The sequence below is a fragment of the Rattus norvegicus genome, chromosome 10 (assembly GCF_021556685.1).
Source record: "Rattus norvegicus strain SHRSP/BbbUtx chromosome 10, alternate assembly SHRSP_T2T, whole genome shotgun sequence".
In the NCBI taxonomy this organism is placed as follows: Eukaryota; Metazoa; Chordata; class Mammalia; order Rodentia; family Muridae; genus Rattus; species Rattus norvegicus.
In genome coordinates, this window is record NC_141543.1 from 95,063,558 (window position 1) to 95,090,799 (window position 27,242).

At 45.0% G+C, this 27,242-nt stretch overlaps 1 protein-coding gene across 2 annotated transcripts in view; it reads right to left on the bottom strand.

Moving 5' to 3' along the window:
* Nsf (N-ethylmaleimide sensitive factor, vesicle fusing ATPase) overlaps window positions 1-27,242 on the bottom strand; it is a 128,556-nt gene that overhangs the window by 40,862 nt on the left and 60,452 nt on the right. For both annotated transcript variants that reach the window (XR_015630948.1, NM_021748.2), the window contains 4 exon segments: window positions 15,889-16,088; window positions 7,400-7,565; window positions 6,852-6,926; window positions 6,396-6,583 (listed from right to left, as the gene is read on the bottom strand). Coding sequence is in view for 1 of the 2 variants with exons in the window: in NM_021748.2 (NP_068516.2) it covers window positions 6,396-6,583; window positions 6,852-6,926; window positions 7,400-7,565; window positions 15,889-16,088 (629 nt within the window). In the remaining variant the exon portion in view is untranslated.

Genomic DNA, 27,242 nt, shown 5'->3' on the forward strand with positions numbered 1-27,242 from the left:
TGTACATCAAAGGGGCAACCAAGTCCCTGAGCCTTTCTGAGACACAGACACAAACCTGCAAACCTGGAGTAGAATTGGGGTGACCGTTCTAGAACCCAGGGAACACTGAAAGCAGTGTTCACAAACACAAACACAAACATTCCAGAAAACGTCTTATTATACAAGGAGGCATGGGTAAACACAGTCCCAACCGCGTTTAAAAATAACAACAACCAGAACTCATTCAGTGTAAGTCAATCACCAGCACATTCATTCATTATATTATCCAGTGCCCCAAACCTAAAAACAGAGCATGAAATAAAATGTCCATGTTCCTGGCCTCACGGCTTGTGCTGGCCGCCTTACATTCCTGGCCCAGAGTGGACTTCACTTTTTTGTTTTGTTCTTTTTTGAGACAGGGTTTCACTGTGTAGCCCTGGCTATCCTGGAACCCACTCTGTAGTCCAGGCTGACCTCAAACTCTAGAGGTCTGCCTACCTCTGTCTCCCATATTCTGGGATTAAAGGTGTATGTCCTTCCCCTCCCCCATCTCAGTCTTCTTGACTACCATGCCCAGTTTGCCTGTCTTGCATTTTATGGGGCAGTGTTCTAGACTACTTGTGCATCGGTACTAAACAATTCAATAATGTAGGAGCCTTTCAGTACTGACATGATATGGTGTCTAAGATATACTGGAATATGAAAAATACCAATCTCATAAAAGTATGTGCGTCTACGGATGTAAATTTGGAGAAAGCCGACAATATAGGTGTATCCCAAATACTGGTCAGCTCTGGAGACAGAGGGAGGGCTCTTAGAGCTTTCCTCATTTTCCCTAAATGTCTGGCATCGCTGAATCCTTAATACCTGATGCAGACTGGCTTTATGAGGAGAAGATGTTACCGATCTCAGTTCAGGATGCTGAAAGCCTAAACGGCCTGGTGTAGGCCCTGGCAAGGGCCTTGGAGTAAGGATGTGTTGGAGGAAACGTTCCCATCTCCAAGCAGGAAGCTGGAGAGCTTGCTTTTCTAAGAATCCTCTCTTGTGCACTAACAGAGCCCCAGAAAACAAGACCCAGGTATTCCTAAGGGCACAACCCCCAGGGATCTAGCAACTAAGGAGACTGAGGCAGGAAGGAGGCTCTAGAGTTTGACGCCAGTCTGCTCTACTGCCACCTGGCCTAGAAACAGACACTGGATTACCAAGGGCTTCCACGGAAAGGATGTGTGAGAGGTGGTTAGGATGCTTACCAAGGCTGGTGGCAGAAGTGCTTGTTTCAAAACTGCTAGTGCAGAGGTGCCGGACGTCCCCAAACCCTGAGCAGGAGTATGACATTTAATCTAATCCGCTCATCACACATTGCACTCATGGATTAGAATCTAGCCTATAACGTGCCTAACTGTTTCATATGTCAATTTCATTAAAAAAATATTAAAGTCAGATATTGTAGCTTATTACGTGTAATCCCAGAACTTGGGCGGCTGGAGTGGGAGGAGAGAGTTCCAGGCTAGTCTGGACTACTCCATGAAGACAGGGCTACACAGACGACCCTGAGTCAACAACAAAAGGCTATGCATGAATTAAAATGGCTACAAGTTGAGGGGGGAGAATAGACTGTCCAAGAATTAGTTATTAAAGTTACTTGGCTGTAAATAATATTCTGGTGCTAGATTGCTTCTCCTTGCTCATTAGAATAACTGTTGCATTTTCCCTGGCTAACAACAACTACTTAATCAATGTCGATACAATTTTATTTTAAAAAATCAACAATTCTGAACTTCTGATCATTCAAAAGACCTTTTCCTCCATTTGGTTGAGCTAACCAGCTATTTTCTGCTTTTATTTCTGCCATCTGATCAATACGGGAACAGCGGCACCCTGCAGCTTAGACACACACTCATAACTCGTATTTCAACACCAGCAAATATCAGTGGTCACCCTTACGCTTCATAACCTTCGAAGCCTGACCTTTCCGGGCTCTCATCATTCCTCTGAAATTAAGGGGAGGACGACTTTAATCAGCCAAAAGGTCTTCCGAAAAGAAGTAATTTTACTGAAGCTCACCAACACAGATCAGGGAGGAAATCTGAGCTATGAATCTTCTCTACCTGAAGTAGAAATCCCTCTCAACACAAAAACAACCAAATGTCACACGAGGTGTAGCTGACCAAGAGCACAGGTTCAAGTACAACGACGCAAACACCAGGCAGCTCATGACTACCTGCTTGTTACAGGAACTAGAACCACTTTCCACCAGGAAGGTCCCTCTTGCCGACACAGCTTAGTCTTTGCTTTGGCCCAAATGTTTTGAGAAGGAAATAGAAATAAAACCAACATTTTTTGGTACCCTGAAGACAGAATATAATGATGCCTTGCAAGTATTGTCTTTTAAAGTTCTAACCAACTTTTAAAAGAAAAACTTTTTTAAAAAAGACTTATTTATTTATTATATGTAAGTAGCTGTCTTTAGACACACCAGAAGAGGCCATCTCTCCAGCCCTCTAACCAACTTTTAAATCCTATTTCTTAAATTTATTATTCGTATGCTGGGTGGCAGTGGCACATGCCTCCAATTCCAGGGAGGGGGAGGCAGGTAGATCTCTGAGTTAGAGGCCAGCCTAGTCTAGAGTGAGTTCCAGGAGAGCTAGAGCTGCACGGAAAAACTCTATTTCTAATAATAACAATAAAAATGTTGTGTGTTGGGGCTGAAGAAGTGGCTCAGAGGTTAAGAACACTGACTGCTCTTCCAGAGGTCCTGAGTTCAATTCCCAGCAACCACATGGTGGCTCACAGCCATCTGTAATGGGATCCGATGCCCTCTTCTGGTGTCTGAAGACAGCTACAGTGTTCTCATACACATTAAATAAATAATATTTAAAAATGTGTGTTTGTGTGCGTGTCTGTGAGCAGGATGTTGTATATGTGGGTTGGGGCATTCCTGATAATATGTGCATGTGGAGGTCACAGGACAACTTAGAAGAATTCTTTCTTTCCTTCTACCAGGTGAGCCCTGGGGTAGAACTCAGAATGTTAGGCTTGGCCGCAAGCACCTTTACCAACTGAGTCGTCTCACTGGCCCCTTATTAACACTGTTTATGTCAAGGAAGGAAAATGGAAAAAAAAGAAAATCAAACAGGTCCTTCATAGATGAATGGACTCATCTTACCCAGGGTCCAACACTAACTATATTCTCTTCTTATCTTTACTGTTTAGAAAACCTTTGGGGAAAATGGGCTAAAAGAGTTATAGCAGCTATGTAGGGAAATTCGGAACATGGCGAGTTTGATTAGGGATCCACCTCTTGGGCTGATGGCTCCGGTAAAGGTGCATGACGTGAGGCCTGGGGACTATAAGACTCCTTGAGCCCACACGAAGGTGGAAGAAAACCAATTTCTGCAAGGTTGCCCTTTGACCTCACACAAGTGCCCTGACGCGTGTGTACACTCCAAACCTCTCCCTCTCTCACTCGCACAGTGGTAAATGAACAACTTTAACTTAGCCAGAAGAACTAGTGGTTGGCTGGGTCTGATCAAGTATAGTCTAGAACCAATGACAGGAAGCCCCCAAATAATGAAGACATGCTCAACCCCAGGCTGTTACTTCCTGCCTGATCTGTCAGAAACGTCCCCCTTGTCTTGTCCCGTGTCACCAACCCCACACTCACTTAGCACAGCTGCCAGAGAGATCTTCTGTTTAACACTATGTCACTACTATTCTCAAAACTCCCCGAGGGTTTAACACCTCTCACGGGAAAGAGTGCACTTCTCCGCAGAGAATAAAAAGCTCTGCGCTCACCCTCAGCTTTGGTCTCCTGGCTTTCCCCAACACTGCCTCTCTAGCACCCCGCCTCTAATGTCCACAGTGAAGCAATGTGAAGTTACTCTAGCCCACCTCTGTCTGTGTCCCTGTGCCTCTGATGATGTCCCTTTTACACGCTGAGAGCTACTCACAACCTCTGGAAGATGCCTCTGTGAAGGCTTCTCTCCCCCATGAGCTGACCTCACCGATGCCTTGTCTCTTCCTGTACCACCGATGATCACTGTTTTCTATTCTTGTGTGTGGAGGTGGATACGAGCTGATTAACAGTGGGCAACTGCATTCTTTGCAGTTACAGCTTTCGCTCTTTGTACAGTATACGGCATGTAGCTGGTACTAAATAAACCTGTGCGAGTGTGTGCAAGTGTGTGTGTGTGTGTGTGTGTGTGTGTATGTGTGTGTGTGTGTGTGTGCGTGTATGGGAGGTGTTGGAACAGAATCTTGCTATGTGATCTTGGCTGCTCTGGTACTTGGTCTGTACCTCAAGCAGTTTTTAAATTTAAAACAAACTTTTTCCCTCAGATGCCAACTACTGGGCTACAGTCTGTTATCATGAGGTCAATAATAAACCCATTTTGTAGTTAAATTCGTTTTGTTTTGTTTTGTTTTTCTGGGACAGAGAGCCCTGATTGTCTTGAATCTTATTCTGTACACTATGCTGGCCTCGAACTCAGATCTGTCTGTCTCTGCTTCTCAATTGCTGGGATTAAAGTTATGTGCCACCACTGCTTGGTGTTTTTATATTGTTTCAGAATTTATTATTTGTTAGTGTGTGTGTGATGGGGAGGGCGGCATGTGTGACAGTGCATATGGATTTTGTGGAGTTGGTTTTCACCTTCTGCCTTCACATGGGTCTGGTGATCAACTCAGGTCATAAGGCTTGCACACTATGTACTGCAGGATGTCATACAGGTGAAGGCAGCTACAAGACAGAACGAGGCCTGTCACTGAATGAGGAGGAAGAATGGTTGGGAGAAAAGTTTTAGAGAGGAAGAGAATGGAAGAGGAGAAGTCTCAGAGAGAACATGGAGGTTGATGTTAAGATTCCTCTCTGCACATTTACAGGTTGTTATGAATGTTCTTAAGGGATGCATGTGTACAGGGCTTTGTATGTTTAGGTGGGCAATTATATCTTATCAATTGGATCAGGGGTTATTGTGTTCTGTTTTTTTATGTGGTGATTTAAGTTTAAGAGAGTATGTGGTGGCCAGAGACACTAGGCCTCCACGGAATTGGGATGTGTGTTTCTGGCATGGTGGCAACCTGCCTTGGGAACTAGATGGGTAGAGAGACTGCTGCCAGGCTCAGAGAGAAGCCATCAGCAGTGTGATATGGGCTAGAGCAGAGCGGGTGAGACGCTTTGCTGACTAAAATGAAGATATCTACCAGATATCTTGGGGCACTGCAGTGCTGGACCTAGTGCGGGGTAAAAGACAACAATTTTTATAATTTCACAGCAACAATGTACCTTTATCCACAGTGAGCACCACACTGGCCTGATAAGCTTTCTGGAGTCAAAGTCAGCCAGAGGTTTCCCACACGCTGTGTGACTACTTCAGGAAGGAAGACAGCACAGTGTTATGAAAGGGAGAATCAGGAAAGGTTTAAGCAAAGGATAGTTAGTGCACAGGAGGTAGGTGGCAGCCATGACAGTAGAAAAGCACTGCTCTGGGACCTGACATAGGACACAGAGGTATGCGGCAGAGATGACTCTGAAATCTTAACATGAGAGGCTGGCATAAAAGAAAAAGGAGCAAGAGAGGAGGTGGTTTGTTGGATCTTAAATTTGGGTTCTGAGAAAACACCCAAGTAGAATTACTATATATGAGTCAGAAAGTTAGAAGACCGGCACTGTCAGGGATGAGATGGAAGTCTGCAGCTACAGAATTATAGGGACAAGTGCAGCATGAGAAGCACCTGCACCAAACTTCACCGATCCAAATCAAAGGCCTCTCGAAAGTATTCTTACCATAATACATATTATATGATTGTACTAAGCCAAGCATGATGGCTCCAGCTACACAGGAATCTGAGGCAGGAGCATTACCAGCTCAAAGCTTACCTGCAATACATAGCAAGTTCAAGGCCTGTTGTGCAAATTAGTAAGCCCAATATAAAAAATAGTCAAAATGGATAGGTCTGTAGCCCAGTGGTAGAGTACTTGCAAAACATGCATTAAGGCTGTGAGTTTAGTCCTCAGTGGCACAAAGACAGATAAACAAGAAAATCAGAGCCCCATCCCCCCAACACTTTGTACTAGTCCATTTTCCTGACTCTGAATCCCTTGAGGGAAAAGGTCGATTCATCTTCATGTCTAGCCCAAAACTAGTAGCAGCTATCCAGTATTTGCTGCATGATGAGAAAGACTCAGCTTCTTGTAAGTTAAGGCCGTGCAAAAGTCAAAAACAACAATCTTCAAAACCACACCTGCCAGGCGGTAGCGACCAAAGGCAAGTAAGCTGGTGGTCACCCTGAGGAGACATTCCCCCTCCTCACCATCAAAAGCCAGCTTACTCTCCCTGGCATATGTGGTAAAGAACGGGGGGCATGGCCCACACAGGCCATGTGTTCTTGTCTGTCTGTCCATTGAGTTTCCTGACCTTTATGTGTCTGTTCATGGCTGTGGACTGCGCTGCTCGCACCAGGCCCTCCAGCTCGGCGCCACTGAAATTCTTAGTCTCCACAGCCAGTTCCTTGATGTCCACATCCGCAGACAGTAGCTGGTGCCCTCGCATCCTTGCTGTGTGGATGTGAAGGATCTGCAGTCGGCCCTTCTCATCTGGTAAGCCTGGTGAGACAGAAGCAGACATTTCCCTAGTCTTTGGAGTCCTTTGGAGGTCACAGTCCCAGAGCTTTCCTTCGAGGTGGTCCAGCTGTAGACAGCTGGCAGTGAACATTACTGAATATGAGGTTGCTCTCATCAATAAAGCCACATGCGAAAACAAGTGTGCATGGACACATAGGCACATAAGCACCGGTGCAAGCACACACGAAAATGTACACACAAGTCTGTACGCACATGCACATGTATGCAATCTGAGACCTAGTTTACTTACCTATCTCCATCTTAACTTCCAGTCTTCCAGGTCGAAGGAGAGCCTCATCAATCAAATCTGGTCGATTGGTCATTCCTGAATGCAGATATTAAGAGCGGTGAGCAAATAAATGATCAGAGTTCAAAAGTGAGATTAAAACATACTTCCACTCTCTGCAAAACACAGCGACCTCATTAAGGACTTATTACAAAAGTCAAACACAAAGCAGCAGCACTGAACTAAGAACGGCATGTGTATTTTACCTAGTAGGAAACAAGGAACGAGTTTGCAGTGAAATCTCTATTTAAAAAGCAAACTTAAGCAGCAAATACATGGCTGAAAGAGAGCGGAAGGGTCTTCCCAGCTCCTGGCCTCCCCTCTTCTGTATGTAGCAATTTTGATGTCCACAAGAAGCGGTAACGGTAACGTTTTCCTTTTTAAAAAGCATCCTAATGCAGCAGCTCAGAATGTGCAACGGTAAAAACATTGTGGGAGAAAGCAGCTTGGCCCCGAGGCCCAGCTGCAGGCAAGCCTGCATCGTCGAGGTGCATCCTTTACTTCAGACATACCAATAACGAGGATGTTGTTCAGCTGCTCGACGCCATCGATCTTGGACAGCAGCTGGTTGACCACAGTGTCGTGCACCCCGGTGCTGCCGGCCATGCTCCCTCTCTGCTTGCAGATGGCGTCGATTTCATCAAAGATGATGATGTGCAGGCCGCTGTTGGCACCGAGCTAGGAGGCAAGGAGATCCGGTTAGAAATCACAACCTGGACACATCAATAAACAAACTAACCGAGAAATGCAGAACGAAGCACTCGACAGGTTGGCTTTGCTGCATTTTGATTAATAAATGTAGATGAGTGGAAATCAAATCGTGGATGTTGCCCTCTCAAAGATATCAGAATTGCAGGACAGCTAATAATTCAGTAAGTTCACACGGGCTTCTTAGCAATTTATATTTAGTAATTATGCTTCCCATGAGGGAGCAGAGGGAATGAGCTAGAGAACCTGAGACCATAACCACATGGTTACTATGGGGTGCAGTAACATTGCAATGTGTGCCCAGAGCATGTGACAATCAGATAAGGTAACTGACGCGTCAAACATGCAACAGTTCTTCACTTGGGGGATGATCAAAGTCCTCTCTACTGTCGTGAAATATAGACTTAATTGATGTCGATCATGATTCTTTTACTTTCTATGTTTAACACAAAGACGAAACAAGGAATAATAAAACAGAAGAGATTGAACATAACCTAATTAGGAAAATATGTAAATAATACAAATTAAGTGATGAACATGGCGAACCTAAGGATTAGGTTAGAATTCACTAATCTCTGAGTGTGTGTGTGTGTGTGTGTGTGTGTGTGTGTGTGCATGTGAGGTGTGAATGTGTGTGTGTGTGAGTGTGTGTGTGTGTGTGTGTGTGTGTGTGTGTGTGCACGTTGTTTGAGACAGCTTTTCTATGTAGCCTTGGCTGGCCTGAAACAGACCTGAACACTGGGATAAAAGATGTGTGTGGGGTTGGGGATTTAGCTCAGTGGTAGAGTGCTTGCCTAGCAAACGCAAGGCCCTGGGTTCGGTCCCCAGCTCCGAAAAAAGAAAAGAAAAAAAAAAAAAAAAGATGTGTGCAAGCACACCTGACCTATAACAATATGATCTTTCAAAGAGGTGAAATGGGCCACTGAATTGGCTCAGCGGGTAAAGCCACTTGCCACCAAGCCCAATGACCTGAGTTCAATACCCAGGACTCACAGAGTATAAGAACTGATTCCCACAGATTTCCCTTTAACTTCCACACACACACACGTCATAGTCCACACATATCCACAGTCATTCAGATACTTTTACACACACAAATACACACGTGCATACATACGCAACTTTAAAAGGGAGGTTTAGGGATATAAATAGATCAAGCCTGGGGACCTGAGTTAGATCCCTGGAATCTATGATAGAAGGTGGCTCCCAAAAAGATCAGTCCCCCGATCTCCACACACATACATGCACACAAACTCAAATAGTAAATTAAATTAAGGGATGTAGTCTTACCAAAGGTAAATGCTATTAATATGACAATATTTCTATTTTAATTTTACAGTTATTTATGGTGTGTGTATGTACATATGTCTGAGAGCCAGGGTTCACATGTGGAGGTCAGAGGACAACTTGTGGGCGTTGGGTCTCTCCTTTCACCAAGTGAGTCCTGGGAACTTGAAGACCCACTGCACAGGAAGAGCCCTGCTCACAGCTTGACCAACTCAGCTGCCGCCCTGACCCAGATCCAGCTTCAAGTCAGTCCACACCAACAGCTTCTCTATCTACGAGCCGAGCTGCTGGAGCATGTGGAGGAGCCAGTGCTGCGGAACCGGATCGGGGAGCACGTTCTCACCACCGAGGATGAAAGCCTGAAGGGGGGCTGTGATGGGACTGGAGTCCCTCTGGAGAGCCTGAGAGACCCACGGAGGCTCTGAGGGCAGACCAGGCAGCAGGGGAGGTGGACTCATGAAACTGGGAGGAAAAATGGTGGAGCAGAGCCCCGTGTGCAGGGGAGGACAGCTAAACCATAGACTCAGTGACAAAGGGTATGGAAGCGACATGGGCAGCTGTGGCACCACTGAAGTCCGTGGGGACACCCGTGGTTTGTGCTGCCCTCTGAAGCCATAGGATGTCTGTGACTCATGCCGCCATCACAGGCTATGTAAGTATCTGTGGTCGGTGTTGCTGCTGGAGCCCATGTGGATGTCTGTGGCCTGTGCCTCTGCCAAGAGCCATGATGGTGTCCATAGACCGTACTGCAGCCAAGGGCAATGTTGACGTCCATGGTTCACACTACCGTTGAAAGCTGTGGGAATGACCGTGGTCTGCGTGGTCATCTGTATCCCTGTTCACGTCCGTGGTCTGTGCCCCTGCTAGGGGCCATGTTGATGCCCATGGTTTGTGTCATCACTGAAGGCCATGTTTCTACGTGTGGCCTGTGCTGCTACACGAGGCCATGTTGATGGCCTTGCTCCTGCTGCTGCTACTGCTGGGTGATGTGTTGATGCCCATGGACCATGTTACCACCAAAGGCCATGGGGATTTCTGTGGTCTGTGCTGTAGCCAGAAACCATGTGGAAGTCTATGATCCTTGCTGCTGCTGACTATAAAGGGTAAGAAAGCTTCTTTTCATTGGTGTCAATGACTGCAGCCTCACAGGTGAGAATGAGAGGCATAGAAGGCTTCCTTCTCCTCCTCTGTAGGTTGATGTCAATATGCAGGTGTGGGCTGGCACCAGTTAGGTCAAGGTCATGATTAGACAGTAAAAAAATAAGGCAGGGACAAGGTTTTTGTGGGAGAGAAGGAAGGAGAATCGAGATGGAGACTGAGAATGACCCAGACCTATGTGGTCCTGAATTGCCAAGGTAGCTCAGACGGATTTCTGTGGGAAAATTTATCTTATCTAGGTGGGTGGTTTACATCCTTATCAATTGGTTGTAAGTTTAGTGTGCGGATGTATTATGGATTGAGAATTTAACATATAATCTGACTGCTGGGTTATAGTTTGTTGAGCCTTGGTTTTAAGGGGTTGTTGGGAGTTTACATAACTATTAGGGGCGGAAGTTGGGAATGTAAACAGCAGTGACAGACAGAGAGTGACAAGAGCGTAGCCACCAATGGCACCAGGGGGGAATGTGGACAGCAGTGACAGAGAGTTACAAGAGCGTAGCCACCACTGGCACCAGGGGGATTGTGGACAGAGTCCACTGTAAGAGATAGGATAGTCTCTGTATGAAACTAGTGTGGCAGTGACCTGCCTGGGTCAGAAAGTACTTCCGGGGCAGTGTGGAGCTGCTGAATTAATTAGCACTAGTTCCAACGGCCTGCTGGAGCCGGAACTACGCACAGGAACCAGTTCCATCCCCTTTTTATTTTTACCACAACACACCACCACCTCTCCTCCCGAAAAAGAAACAGCCTAGACAGGAAGTCATGGAAGAGAACTCTGGAAAACTGTCATAAGGATGTTGAAATGTATGCAGCTCTTTACAGTAGGTGGCTTCTGGTGGAAGGGAGGACCTGGGAGGACTGGGAAGTGAATGTGACTGGGGCGCATTATGTGAAATTTCCAAATAATCAATGAAAACATTAAGAAAACGGGAGCTCATCACACCTTGTCTTCTCTTGAACACTTACTGTTCTTTGAAAGAAGCTCAAATACTTGTTTTTGTTTTTAGTTGTTTGAAAGTGAAATATTTTGATTTTATTTATTAAAACTGTCTTCCTGTAAAATAGTTTGAACATGTTCTTCCCCTCCCCCAATTCCACCCAGATCCTCTCCACCTCCCTAACCATCCAACTTCACCTTCTCTCTCTCTCTCTCAAAACAAAGACAAGTCAAATGATCCAGCAACAACAACAAACCCAATAAGGCAAAAACGACATATTCACACAAAATAAGACCCAAAAACAAGCCATGAGATCCATTTCATGTTCATCCACTCCTCTGCATGGCCACTGTGCAGTGTGGCTGCTACGTCCAGCGACAGACAGTCCACCACAGAAAACCGACGCACTCCTTCCCATCTGCTATCAACTGCAATAGCTTCTCGTTTAGGGGCGGGGCTCCGTGGCCACTCTCTTCTCTCCCGATTGCAGTTTTGTCTGGTTTGAGCTTGAGTAGGTCCTGTGTATGCTGCCATGGTCTCTGTCTGAAAGAGGTTCCCTTGGAATCATGTGCTACCTCTGGCTCTACAATCTTTCTGCCTTTCTGCCTATAGCTCCCTGACACCTGAGGTGAGGGGTTTGATAAGGGCTTTTAGGGCTGGGTACTCCAAAATCTCCCATCCTAATTGCAAATTAACATAATTAGAAGAAATCTGGAAAAAATATGGAAAAACAGAAAGAGCTCATAAACGTTAGAGGCAACCAACTAAAATGGAATCCCACAAATTCCTCTGCAGTATCCTCGCCGGCTTGCCTTTCCAGTTTAGTTATTATCTTATTTCCTCTTCCAGAACTACAATATGGTTATTAGTAGCTCTCTCAATCCCCGTACTCTAATTCCTTTCTGTTAGATATTTAATTATTTATAATTATATATTTCTAATTATATATTTGGCTGCAATGAAAATTTTTCACCTAAATCCTTGACAAAATACATAATTACTTCCTAGACACAACTGTTAGGTTAAAAGGTATACTGGAGGGGCTGGGGATTTAGCTCAGTGGTAGAGCGCTTACCTAGGAAGCGCAAGGCCCTGGGTTCGGTCCCCAGCTCCGAAAAAAAGAACCAAAAAAAAAAGGTATACTGGATATTTTAAAGACCTTAAAATAGAGCGTCAAATGCTCCTAGGGCACTTTACCTGTTGGATGAGTATACAGCAATTTTGACTTTTTTCTTTCCCGGCATATACTTTTTTTTTTTTAAAGATTTTTTTTTTATTTATTCATTTTATATATATGATGAGTACACTGTCACTGTCTTCAGACACACCAGAAGAGGGCATCAGATCTTGTTACAGATGGTTGTGAGCCACCATGTGGTTGCTGGGATTTGAACTCAGGACCTCTGGAAGAGCAGTCAGTGCTCTTAACCGCTGAGCCATCTCTCCAGCCCCCGGCATATACTTTGATGAATTTGTGGAACTACCACTAAAGTTGGGATGTAATGTTAGTATTTCCGAAGTTACTTTATTTACAGATTTAATCTAACTCTAATTAATGCTTGGATTTGTTTTCTTTATTCCTTGGTATGTATATGAGGAGCATGTTTGTGAGCGTGCCTGTGCATGATATGCATGCTAGAGGTCACGGTTGGTGCGATGTGCATGCCAGGGGTCAGAGGTCGCGTATGGGGTATGGTGTGCGTATCTTAGGATGCTCCTGTTCTCCTGTAAAGAGCTACTTGTTCTTTTACACCATTCTATAGTGGCATGATACCCAGGGGTCCTTCAATGTTTTTGGAATTTAAGCTTTGTTTTTTCTTTAAACATCACTTAAAACTATTCTCCTCCGATAAATATTGTAAAAACCAAGTTAAAGTCTAAAGATTTTCATTTTCATTTCTCAGTGTCACTATATATACTGATTATACATTATCCATGTATCTAATGATAAATGATACTTTGATTTGTAAAACAATAAAATCCCATGCCAAAAACTGTTCACTGGCCAACCCACAGAAAAACTGGAACTTCAAGCTTCACTTTTCCAGAGAGCACTTCACAGAGGTATAATTAACTCAGTGTAAAAACCAGGACACTGTTGTTTGTGACTGGGAAACTGTAGGATTTCACATTTTCAAAAGGAATTCATTCATAGCATGGCTGAGCATGGGAGGCAGAAGCAGGCAGATCTCTACGAGGCCAGTCTACTCTAGTCCTGAGCCGTGTGGTACCACAATTTCCATCAACATCTAACCCTGACGCCCACCAAGTCAAGAAGGATGCCCAAGATGGCTAAACGCAAAATGTTCTGCAAAATGACCACAGGGGTCTCTGTCCTAAGCACATGTCAACACGATCCAGGCCTTGGCAGAGCCTTTGAGACCTTGTGTCCTGCCTGCCATCAGCTCCCTCTCCCCACCCAGTCAGTGCAATAACATCAAGTTTCACAGAGTGTCAGTTCAAGGCAAGCTCATAGAATAGTGAGTTAGGGGTCAGGTTCACGGATGAATATAACCGAGACATCAATTAACATGGCTTCCCACAGTGCAACCCTCTTCAAACTTGCTGGCTCCTGGCCCTGCTTCTACCATTTGCCATCTTTCCCATAGAAACAGGGCTGATGCTACTGAACACCCGGCAACAGCCTTCGAGAGTGGCGGTTCTAAATTTATCTGGTTGACCTATATGGAGGTACTCATCTCTGTTGGCCAGGAGTGTCCGGAGTCACAGAGGGGGGCCTTCTCTTGATTATGTAACTAACATTACCCTCCATGGGGTCATTAGCTGGGTATATCAAGTCATGTCTGGATGTGGCAGAAGAGGCCGGGTATGACTAAGATCTATCTAGAATTCTTTGCCAGTGCAGTTTTATCATTAGTGGTACCATGTTTAAACTGAGTTTAAAGACAGTACCAGGGCTGTCTCTGCAGCTATATGGAAACGCACAAGTGAGCTTTTATGAGCTGTCTCTCTAGACAGTGCTTCAACTCATCTCTGTTTAGAGTGTAACTATCGGGGTCCATTAGACTCTTTTAGTTTTTTTGTTTGTTTGTTTGTTTCTTTTAGCAGTTAAAACTAACTATAGTGACTGCTGCCTTGTGCTTTTCCTTAAGTTTCCAACGAAAAAAGGAAAACTGAATTCCTAAAATACACTAAAGTTCATTTATCTTTCCATAACCACGTAAGTCCATCAGACTTTTTCTTAACTCTGAGAAGTATCATATCAATTGAAATCACAGCATCAGCCAGTTATCTCCACCCGAGGTCAAAGAGGGAGGTGCTGTCATCCTGTGATCATGATGTAAGAACCCCCTGACGGTACAGCGCCATTCTGGGCCGAAGGATGTGGCAAAGAAAGATGAAGAGAGGAGAAACATCCTCACTGCCTCACAGTGGGACGCAGAACTTCATTCGGACGTTAAAGTGAGTGAGAGATTCATTTATTTATTCTTGCAGTGCTGGGGACTGAACCCAGGGCCTCACTGGTGCTCTCCACCGCAGAATTATACCCCCAGCCCTATTTTCTCTCGGGCAATTAAAATGTCATTCTGTGGCTTCTGGTTCCTTTGTTTCTGTTTAGAAGATGCCGGGTGGCCTCTGGCTGGATGAGCTCTGCTCACATCCAGAGGACAATCTGCTTTCCTCTGCTTACCGACTTCAACTTCAATTTACTCAGAAACTCTTTTACTCAGCGTGTGCAACTAAACATCTGGGTGACTTATGACCAGTCAAGATGACATGAAATAGCTGGCACAGGTAAGAAACTTGGTCTGGTTTTCAAATTATCCCACTTAAGGTCCAAATCCAGCTTTTGAAGGTTTTTTTTTTTTAAAGACTTACTACTTTTTTTTTTTTTTTTTTTTTTTTTTTGGTTCTTTTTTCGGAGCTGGGGACCGAACCCAGGGCCTTGCGCTTCCTAGGCAAGCGCTCTACCACTGAGCTAAATCCCCAACCCCAAGACTTACTACTTTTATTTTATGTGTATGAACGCTTTGCTTGCATGTATGTAAGTGTATGTGCATGTGTGTGCCTGGTGCCTAAGGAGGGCAGAAGAGGACATCAGAGTCCTTGAAACTGGAGTTATGACAACTATGAGCTGCTATGTGGATACCAGGAATTGAACCCAGGTCCTCTGGAAGAACAATAAGTGGTCTTAACCACTGAGCCATTTCTCCAGTCTCCCACCCTTGGAGTTTTTAAACTCAGTCAGTTTGAATATGGCCTCGGGAGCTCCAAATAACGTCCACACTCTTCCACGCCATGACAGGCAGGAACGATGGTATAATTTGAGAGCTACTACTCTGCAGCTGAGCTGGCTCGGTGCCGAAGGCGCTCTACTTCATGTGGAAGCTGACACAGAAAACTCCTAAGGTCTATTCATGAACCCGACTTCCCTCCTCTCCCAAAAGACGAACTGAGTTCAAGTGTTTGGAAACTATGTGGTCCAAAAGCATCACTTGAAGATATCGTCAAGGTCTGTTTTTGAGCATGTGCACAATGACATTTCAGATAGTGTCAAACCCATATAACCTCTAGGGCATGGGTTCTCAAGCTGTGGGTCACGACCCCTATGAGAGGTCGAATGACCCTTTCACATAGGCTACCTAAGGCCATCAGAAAACACAGATATTACATTACAATTAAATTATAGTCATGAAGTAGCAATGAAATTAATATGGTTGGGAGGGTCATCACAATGCGAGAGACTACATTAATGGGTTACAGTGTTAGGAAGGTTGAGGACCACTGCTCTGGGGAAATTCTGTATATAATTATTGATACCAACTATATTTTACTTGCAAGTTGTTTCAAACTATAGCTCACAGTAGCGAGTGAGTCCCACATCTCTGAGCATCACCCCTCACGTAAACCACACAGCGTTTTTACTCAGCCTTCTGTCCACATACCCGTCTCTGCTCCTCTTCTGCATCAGCAAAGAGCTTGCGGATGTTGGCCTCTGATTCTCCCACATATTTGTTAAGGATTTCCGGCCCATTGACCACCTTGGGCTCTCTTGCATTCAGCATCTTGCCAATCTGTCGAGCCAAGAGAGTCTTACCACAACCAGGGGGTCCGTATAACAGGATGCCTTTAACATGTTTGCAACCTAAAAAGGAAGAAGGGACAGTCTTATACCAACTCACTGCAATCGAAGATGAGTCTGAAGGACAGACCACCCGTGCCACTTACACACAGTAATATCCAAGTGCTGTCAGCAGACAAGAACGAACAGGAAAACCTCTTATGTTGTTTTAAACAGAAAACCTAGAAACCAGGCCTAACTGCTGCTATATTTGAAGAGAGAGGGGAAGCTGCAAGTTACAGATTTCTGAAATATTCTTTACCACTTAGAATGAACACTTTTACTCTGGAAGTGTCTCTTTAACCTAATATCTAACTAGGAATTATTACTTGGGGAGATTCTAGTGGAAAATACATCTATTACAACACAGCAGGCTATAGGAACTACACAGAGTCACAAAATGATAGGCCAACTGATGGAAACAAACTCGGAGAAGCAGCAAGTGTGCCTGGGCTGGCTGGCTGGCTACAGAAGAGTTCCAAGGTCCAGACTGATGACAACAATTTTGTGAATAAAGATAGACATCTTCAGTGACAACTGTCACATGACAAATGGGTCTGACTTTTTAGGGCCACCCAGATGGAAATGAAGTTTCAAAAATAGTTTTCAATTACTTGCCACTAAAAGCCAAATTAGCAAGACTGACGATCCGGGCTCCCCAGGGTGTCGCTGGTCTACTCCATAGCTGAAGATGACCTGTGCCTTCTCGTCACTCTCCTGGGGACACTAACTGTTACACTCCATGGTTTCCGTTGGGTACATTCTTCGTTTATACTACACTGACATGGCACTCTGTGCGGTAACCGAGTATTAGACTTCAGTGTTATTCTTGTAACTACAGGTGAAGACACTAGAGATGCAACACACAGTGTATTCCTGTGAAAACGACTTGTGCTTATCTGAAATCAGAGTCCTAAAACTTCTGTCTTCAAGGGGAAAGTACAACGGAACCATTGATAACAGGTAAAAGAAATCACAAGACTAACTAGCTGCCAGAAGCAAGACTTTGAGGAGGGGGAGGAGGACAGGGAGGGGGAGGAGGAGGAGGGGGAGAGGTAGGGGAAAGGGGAACAGCAGCAGCAGCAGCAGCTTCAGGTGCCAGTGACATCCAAAGGTAACATCATTATGTCAAGAAAAGACACATTAAAAATTCTTGAAAACAATGAGATCTGCACTCCTGGTTAAGCTTGCAGGCAGAAAGAACTTCAGTGAAACTCGTGAAGGCTTGGCACTACAACCTTTTTTTTTTCTTCCCCTTAAGATTTATTTATTTTATTTGATGAGCACACTGTCGCTGTCTTCAGACACACCAGAAGAGGACATCAGACACCAGATGGTTGTGAGCCACCATGTTGTTGCTGGGAATTGAACTCAGGACCTCTGGAAGAGCAGTCAGTGCTCTTAACCGCTGAGTCATCTCTCTAGCCCCCACCACAATTTTTCTCATCACAGAGTAAAGCTCTGCCCAAGAACCATGGGCAGTAAAATGTCTTTGACCTTTGGCCCAGCCCTCAAGCAGGTTTATACTGTATTATGGGTAAGGCTGGCTCCTCTCCTGGAGGTTGGCACCACCAATCACAGTCCACATCCAAGCCTCCAGGTTTTAGAAACTTACTCTTAATCTTCCTCTTCAAGCCGACAGTTACCATTTGGCTGTAGGCATAGACCATATACAGCTGACTGATGTGCAAGAAGTCGAGTGAGGGGCTCAGTGGTTAACAGCACTGGCTACTCCTCCAGAGGATCTGGGTTCAATTGCCTGCAACCTCATGGCAGCTCACAACTATCTGTAACTCCAGTTCCAGGGGATTCAATGCCCTCTTCAGGCATGCATGAGGTGCACCTACATACACGGATGCAAACCCTCATATGCATAAAGATAAATAAACACGAGGAAGAGGGGGAGGAGGAGGAGGGATGAAGAGGAGGAGGAAGAAGAGCAGCAGCAGCAGCAGCAGCAGTGTTTGCAGAGGACCCAGAGTCCAGGTCTATTCTCATCTCGTCTAGACTTTCTCCAAGTTTGTCCATCTCCTCTTAAGGAGGCCCCTCCCAGGACAGGCCACGCTCTCTTGGAAAGGTTCTTCCCTCTGTTATCCCTGCCCTGTGAGCCCTGAGCACAATATGGCCAGAGAGCAGAGCTGGAGCAGATTACAGCAGTGCGCTGACTGACGGCACCTCCTCCCCCACCCACACTATCCAATTTCAGCTCGGCTTTCCTCACGGCTTTCCTTCACCCTCTCTTGCTTTCACCCACCACCTCTTACCCGCCTTTGTTATCTCTTTTCTAATTCTCCTTATGAATTATTGAAATACTCAGTTCTTCTCACGAGCTACCTCATGCCTCTAACTCTCCGAGATGACCTAGATTCCCACTTCACATATTTAAAAAAGAGATTATCTATCAATCGTGACCTCCCGGCGGCTCTCCGCTCCGCCAGACACACTGGCCAGCCCGCACATCCATCACTAACCTCAACCATGGCTCTCAAAGGAGGAGTCCCCCTTTCTCATCTCAGAGGTTTATATTTCAATCATTTGGTTATATACCTTCTCTCTGAGGGGAAATACTGTTTTATTGATTGTGAATCACAACTGACCCAGGATAATATTTACTGCATAGCATGCCCTCAAAAAGAAAGCCAAATAGGTAAATTCTTGATTCCTTTTCTCCAAAATTCAGAGTCTGAGGGAGAAGAATCTATTTTTCAAAATTAGTTGAATCTTTAACTTATGGATCTCACCACTGAACTGGTTTAAATCTGCAAAAGATGTGTGTGTGTGTGTGTGTGTGTGTGTGTGTGTGTGTGTGTGTGTATGTGTGTGGTGTGTGTGTATGTGTGTGTGTATGTGTGTGTGTGGTGTGTGTATGTGTGTGTATGTGTGTGTATGTGTGTGTGGTGTGTGTGTATGTGTGTGTGTGTGTGTGTGTGTGTGTGTGTGTGTGTACCACCTACTTGCAGTGTCCAAGCCTTTTCAGATTATCATAACAAATTGTTCATGAAGAGTAACATCTGAACTTTGCAATTCTGTTTTAGTGAACCGAAAATGCTTAGTTAAATGTGGTTTGAGTTACACTAACTCAGAGCTTATAAATAGTTCATAAAATATTGCCATGAAAATTAAGAGAAAGGGCTGACATGCATGCTTCATGAGACACATCAGATGTTATCTTTGAAATGACAATACAGTCGGGGTAACATCAACAGGGTGTCTTAGTGGCTTCAAGTTGGTACCAGGAGGAGAATCCTTTCTAGCATATCAAAGAGGTACATATTGACGAGAAGATTCTCGAAATCCAGCTCCACAAAAGAATCAGTTATTTGAATAAGCAGTGGAAATGAGACCTTGTTATTACTATTATTATAGTCTTTCCTGGCTTATTAAATAAGTGCTGGTCTCTAATTTTCAGTGAATCATAACAACTGATTCCATCCAACACAAGAGTGTATTGAGCCTCTGTTGGGATGAAGCACAGAGGTAGGTGTTAGGGACACAAGACATGCAAAGAGCCGTCCCTACCTGCGTGGAATTCCTGGCTTGGTAGGAAAGCCAGAAGTTACATAGTAACGTATAAACGCAGGAAATATCTTTAGCATCTACCCAAGAAAGGCTGATTTTGCAGAGCTCATAGTAGATTAGGACTGGACCGAGGAACAGAGAGCTACTGAGTCTGGCCTAGAAGGATGCACAGGGTTGTGCTTGGACAGTGGCACAGATGCCAGCAGTGACCTGCTATGGCCAGAGCCCTAGAGGTGCCTAGAGACTGACAGGCTCTGTGGCAGACCTTCAGTGCCAATGGGCTAGCATTTGATATATTTATTTGGTTGAGAGGGGCACAAGCATGCTATGTTAGAATGTTATATGGCTAGAATATGGAGTTAGAGGACAACGGGAAGGAGTTGGGTCTCTCCTCCCATCACGTGGGTCCTTGGCAACAATCTCCCTTGGCCACTGAGCCATCTCACAACGCATGCTTGAGTTACATTTGCAGAGGGTGGAAGGGTAGGCGAAGGGATACTCAGCCTTTTTCTGCAGACACTGACTTACTAGCTGACTGGATTTTTGCCAGGTGAACTTCCATATCACTCAAGTTCTCTGGGATGTAGGCCTCAAAAGGAAGCCCCACTCCTTTGCTGGTGCCCAGGATTCTTCTGAGCCTTTCCTGGCTCTGATTTGGGGGACCCTCTGATCTCAACCTACAGAATCATCTGCTGCCATTTTTGCCTCCCTTAATATTGTATAGGCTCCTTGTGATCTGTACCCTGGACCAGTAAATTAAATATAAAAGGCAAGATATAGAAGAAAAAGAAACTGGTGGAAATTGTTTAGGTTGACATTCTTTCATTCATTCTCACTCCCATTCTTCCCCCTCCCTTCCTCCTCCTCCTCTCTGTCTCTGCCCCCTCTCTTGTGTTGATTGTTTCTTTGAGACTGGTTCTCATACAGCTCAAGCTGAGCTTGAACTCCTGGTCCTCTTCCCTGAGGCTCCTATGTCATAGAATTACAGATATACAACTTCATGCTCAGCTTACTCCTCTCCTCCTTCCCATGAATGGTCTAATGGACCTCTGCAGGAAAAGGTACACATGCATTTCCACACAATGGAGGGGATTCCTAAACTCCCTGAGGTCAACCCAGGGAGACTAGGTGAAAGGCTCTGAGGAATGGGGATGCAGCTCATGCAAAGCACTTGCCTAGTGTGCAAGGACTTGGGTGCACAGCATTAGAAACACAAACAAGAAGAATGTATAGGAGCCAGCAAGATGGCTCCGTGGGTAAAGGCTCTTGCTATGAAGCCTGATGACCTAAATTTGAGCCCCAGAATCTACACAGTGGAAGAGAGAACTGACTCCAGCAAGCTGTCCTCACATTTGCACATGTGTGCATGGTACACCGAACACCCTACCTCCCACCCCACACAACAAATAGGAAGGAAGGAAGGAAGGAAGGAAGGAAGGAAGGAAGGAAGGAAGGAAGAAGGAAAGAAAACCCTTGAACATACCACTGAATAACCTGGATAAGGAGTGAAAAGGAATGATAGTCAGGGCTTGCAAGATGGTTCACTGGGTAAAAGCACTGAAAACCAGGCCTCTTGACCCACATGCTGGAATAAGAGAACTATATCCCACAAGTTTTTCTCAGAGAGCTGTGACACGAACACACACACACACACACACACACACACACACACACACACACACACACACACACACATTCAGGAGATTCGTGCTGACCTGGGCCCCAGGGTCTTATATCAGGGCCAGAGAACTTTGGATTGAGCACCTTTCTTTTCTAAAGTATTAAAGGCAGGCATCAAGTTCACTTTCAACAAGTATCAACACAGAGGCAGGTGTAGAGAAAATCTCTTGTGTACTGTATGGTTGATTCACTTGTCAATTAAAAAAAAAAAAACAAACCTATGACCTATAGGAACAGGTAGAATAGAAGGTGGGATATCCCGTAAAAAACAAAAAAAACCCAAAACCCCCAAATATATGCTTAATTTCAATTTTTTTTCATCTCCGTCAGCTTTGAAAGCTTAAACTTTTGTCTCCAAGCCATTCCCATCTTTTCTCCTTACTCTCTAACTTATATTTATAGCATATTTACATTTATAGGATATGTGTGTACATCTGAGGAAGACCCGGCCCAGTGCCCGTACTCCACTGCTCAGGCCTCCGGTTACAGCTGACCAGAAGAGTAATGGAGCTCGGGCGCCAAGTCAGGTCCCTCACGCAGCAGACAGTATGTACTGCGGAAGATAGGGAGCTTCTCTTCTGGGGGCTTCTGTTGTCAGTGAAATAAAGATGCTAGGTTCCTGTATGCCTGGCAGTGAAGACAGAAGGGCTGAGGAAGCTGTGTTAGGTGCTTGAGAGGGCGGAAGAGAGCCAGTCATCTTATCCCATCTCGGAGAACAGGCGAGGAGACTGCCTGGCAAGGAAGCGCAGGAACCACACACTCAGGGGCCACCTGAGGCGTGCGGCGGATCCTAGATTTAAAGTGAGATCAGGCACCACCAGAGTGTGTATTTTCTAAAGCCAAACTTAGCAACCAGATGCTGGCATAGGCTCGAGGGCTGAGGAATATCTGAGACTGTGATACAGACGAGGAGAAGGCTACTGGAGAGAGTGATTCTGGTAAATCATGGTATATAAGCTGGGTAAAGAGGGAGAAGAAGGGGGTTGGGGATTTAGCTCAGTGGTAGAGCGCTTGCCTAGGAAGCGCAAGGCCCTGGGTTCGGTCCCCAGCTCTGGGGGGGGGGGGGGGGGGGGGGAGAAGAGAGAAGAGGGAGAAGAGGGTGGCTAATGCCAGAGATTAACCGAGGCTTCACTGGACTCTAGCTTACTAGAGTTGGGACAGTGTGTGTGTGTGTGTGTGTATGTGTGTGTGTGTGTGTGTGTGTGTGTGTGTGTGTGTGTGTGTGTGTGTGTGTTACAAAAACAGAGAAGACAGAGTTAAAAAGGAAGATAGCAGGAAGCTCAAATCTGAGGTCTCCAAAGTGGCTGCTGATAATGCAGTCTTGGATATAATGAAAAAGTAGGTGTTTGAGATGGCCCAAGAGAGAAGTTCAGTGGATAAAGTCATATAACAAGGGGGTAAAGTTGCTGACAACACAGGGATAAGCAAAACGCACAGTGAAGACCACACTCAGGGGCAAGTGACACACTCAGCTTTTGCTGGGCTCTCCTGCTCGCTCCTCTCCAGCATGGCTACCTTCACACTCATTTTGCCATCCAAACAGTAGACGACAGTACTAACCTTCACTGGCACACATGCACTAGCTATTAGGAAGATACAATAATACAAGATACCAAACAAACTGCTTGTCTTAGGGATTCTATTGTGGTGAAGGGTCACCATGAAGTGACAACACACTTACTCCAACGAGGCCACACCTCCCAATAGTGCCATTCCTTGTGAGCCTATGGGGGCCGTTTTCATTCAAACACCACACGGTGAATGACCACACACTGCTTTAGTAATGATTTAAGTGATGAGACGCTGGGAGACCGTCTAGAAAGAACCTAGTTGAAAACTGATTGGCACCCATTCCAGATTCCTTAAAACAAAGCATTTCTAGACATTCCCTAGAATCTGCAGCACAAAGCCGCATCTTAATTCTATTTCTCAATAGATATTACTCAAGAAGACCGAGGGTATGCTTTGTTTAGATGACAGAAAGGTTGATTGTTGACTGAACTAAGTAGGAAATAAATCCAGTGTTCTAGAGAACATTAAAAATAGCTATGTACTGATTTTTCTAGCCAGTTCTTAGACTTGGACTTTACAGTCTACAAAACCAAACCAAAAATGTTTTAAAAGAGGTGAGGTCCAGGGGTGGTGGTGCACACCTGTGATGGTAGGTGCTCAGAGGGCAGAGGCAGGAGGATGGCGAGTACCAGCGCAGGTTGATGAGATGGTTCAGGGAGTAATGATGTTCACCGACAAGTCTAAGGACCTGAGTTGGACTCACACTGTAGGAGAGAACTCTTGTAAGTTGTTCTCTGACCTCCACATGTGAACTATGGCACATGCACACACACATACATGCATACACATATGCACAGAATAAATAAATGTAGTAGTAGTAGTAATGATGATGATGATAATAATAAATATTAATAGAGTTCTAGACCATACTAGCCATGACTCAAAACAATAACCACACCCATAAAACCAAACAAAGTGATCCCCCCCCATAAACAAGAACCCCCAACACCAAAACTGAGGAGAAATGTTGTAATTGTGTTGCTCAGGGTTTTTGTTTAAATTTTTCCAGTTGAAGATTTATTTTTAAAAAAGATATGCATGCCTTCAATCCTAGGACTCAGGAGGCAGAGACCAGTGGATCTTTATGAGTTCAAGGCCAGCTTGGTCTATATTGTAAGTTCCAGGACAGCCATGATGGCACGATAAAGACCCTGTCTCAAAAGAAAATAAAAATAAAATATGACTGTTGTTTCATAAAAGAAAACGTTTAGTAACAAAAGGAATGTCAGAAGTAATCTTAGAATAAAGGACATTCTTTTGTGCTAACTATATAAAATATATTTAGATTATATATTCTCTATATAGAGTATATATATAGAGAGAATATATATACACATATATACATATATATACACATATATACATATATACATATACACACACACACACACATATATATACATATATATATATATATATAAAGTAGGGGTTCTAGGAAGGAAAGGGAAGGGTAAAATTGCTAAGAAGGACAGCTGGCACTGCCCTCCACACACATGTTCACCATGTTCTGTACTCATATACACAAGTGTGCACACAAGTGTGCAGTGCTGGGATCTGCTTGTCTACATTAAAGTCCTGGCTGCCCACTGCCAGGTGGAGATCATGACAGTAAGCTGACGTCACTGTGATGATCAAGCCCCACATGGAAAGCACCTGCTGAGGCACAGCGCCGGCTGCTGCCGCCACCGCCACCTGAGTATTGGCTGCCGAGCAACATTGGCTCGCTGTTGTCATGGCTATGGATGAACGATGAAGGAGAACCAGACCTTATACGGCTACTTAACAATTAGGTTGCATTAGAGGTAACCATAAAGCTTGAAGTAAATGACTTTGCTTCAGTTAATTACTTCTGAGGGTGACAACATGGCCATCTTGGGCCTTAAAACTTTCTCTAGTGCTACTGCTGCCATGGAACCCCGAGGACCCTAGTGTCTGTTGCATTACCAGCACACACACTGCATCGTAACATCTCCACAAGACAGCTAGTGGTTTAGTGAGGTCAGGACTCCCCACAGTGTTAGCTGCTCTTCCAGATGGACTGTCAGAATCAATTCTTCTCTGCGTCTCGAGCAGAGACCAGCCTGCCAATTTCTCAGGTTTTCTAAGCCCACATCATAGAGTCAACATGCAGCCCCCCTCCCCATAAAAGCCAAGCCAACGCAATGGTCAATACCACTTGTGCACACCCCTCTCTTTCTCCCATTTATCTTATAGGTTTCTGTTCCACGGTCTTCATTTCCCTAACTGCAGCCCTCTTAATGTCTCTACAGCATTAGAAAGCTGACACTGGCTTTTAGGGGACATTCTTTGTTCTGCTTGCACTCACATGACAGGACCTCATTCTGCTGGGAAGCACACAAGACATTTCTCAGTATTTGCCCCAGAGTAGATAACTGTAGTCTAGACTACTAGCATGGTGCGTCTTTCCCTTTAGTTTGAAGGGAGCAGCAATATGTTATTTCCCACCTTTTAACTACTCGTCTTTTAGCTGAATTCACAATCCTTCCACAACATACAAAACCAGGATACCTGCTGAGACCCAGACATGAACGTACCTGTAAAAGTCAAGAGATGCTAAGTTGGGCATTACAGACAGCATGGAGACTTCCGGTCTAAAAGTCTACACCAAACAGGGTTTCACCACAGTGACAGTCATCGTCAGCCCCACTGGTGAGAGTAGCGCACAAAACCATTTATAGGGTATCTAATAAGTTCGTTATCATTTCCTTAAAACAGCATTATAAAAGTTACATAGTCTTAGTTCTGCAACCCGAGGGATAAATGGCAATGTTGGCTGTTTATAACCTTTGAAAATACTGTCCAGAGGAGACCCACTGTGTTCGCCAAGCTTTTCTTGTTCAATGTGAGTTAAACAACTATTTTTTTTTCTAGATGTCACCAGAGGCCAACTGCATCCAGAAAAACTGTCAGCAAAACTGCAGGTATTCAGAGGGGGAAACTCATTGTCAGGATGTCAATAAATTAGAAACGATCTCTATCAAATTAGCATTGGGCTAGGAGTGCCTAATTCATTTCAGGGGTGGGTGGGGGCAGGATAGGAATGATTAGCGATACTTAAAAGGGGAATCCCAGTGGCTTCCAGCCCCAACACAGACAACACTGCTTGCCAAGGATGAGTCTGTTGAGGCCAGTGCAAGTCAGGGCATCGTCACAAGTCTCGCAAGCTTCTCTAAGCAGTTGTGCAAACCAGGTCTGAATGTCTAACACTAAAAAGTGCATGGCCTTGTACACAGTACCGTCCCAGCTACTGCTGGTACCAGACCTTGCTCATAATTTCAGCCTGCGCCTCTAAAAAGTATTAACTGAAACTAACAATTACTAGTTCTGCCTGAATTCCTCCTTTTGGAGTACAGAATGCTTACGTCAGGGAACAGGCTTTTATAAAAGATTTACTTATTTATACTAGTTATTTTGAGACAGGGTCTATCTATGTAGTCCTGGCTGTTCTGGAACTCATCACAGAGACCAGGCTGGCCTCGAACTCACAGAGTTCCACCTTCCCGGTGCTCAGATTAAAGGTGCATGCCACCACACCAAGCAAGATTCAATTGTGTGTGTGTGTGTGTGTGTGTGTGTGTGAGAGAGAGAGAGAGAGAGAGAGAGAGAGAGAGAGAGAGAGAGAGAAAGCGAGCCAGCGAGCAGGGATGGTGGAGGTGAGGAGAGAACTTTAGATCCAGGGAGCTGGAGTTACAGGTCATTGTGAGCTAGGATAAGAGTGCTGGGAACCGAACTCAGGCCCATGCCTTAGCCACTGAACACCTGTCCAGTACCACTTTGTTTTTTCTAGTCATGCAGAGGGGCTTGGAGCATGGCTTTCGTCAACTTCTTCAAAGAGTGTTTGCTGATGAGCGTGGAAGGTGGGTCACCCCCAGCACTCCATCTGTGTACTTTCTAAACCCTTAAGGAGATATTCAAGACGGAGACCACTCAAGTGCGGACCCCAATCTCTTGGTGTCACTTTGTTCAGGTGAGGTATGCAGTTGCCTGCTCTAAAGGGCCAGGGTGCACCGGGCTCCACGGTGAGTGCATGCAAACGACCCATGCCCTCCCTGAGCTCGGAGCAGCTGTGCTAGCTGTCTACCACCTGACTGGGCCGTATCCAAATTAATCAACTGAAATTCATATAGATCTTCTCATCAGATAGCCCAGCACGAGAGATGGGCTGTGTGGAGCAACGCTCCCAACTAATCTTTGCTGACACCCCCACCCTTCTACACTCCCTCCTTGGGTGTTGCCTGGTATTTCATGAATTCTTGATGACAAAGATCATGCAGCTTCTGTAGCAGGTCCTGCCTTGCTGTCATCTGGCACCGAGTGCTTTCTGGTTTCAGTAGTTGCAGGTTGGCCCTTCTGCTTCAGCTGAAACGCATTGCTCTGCAGACCACT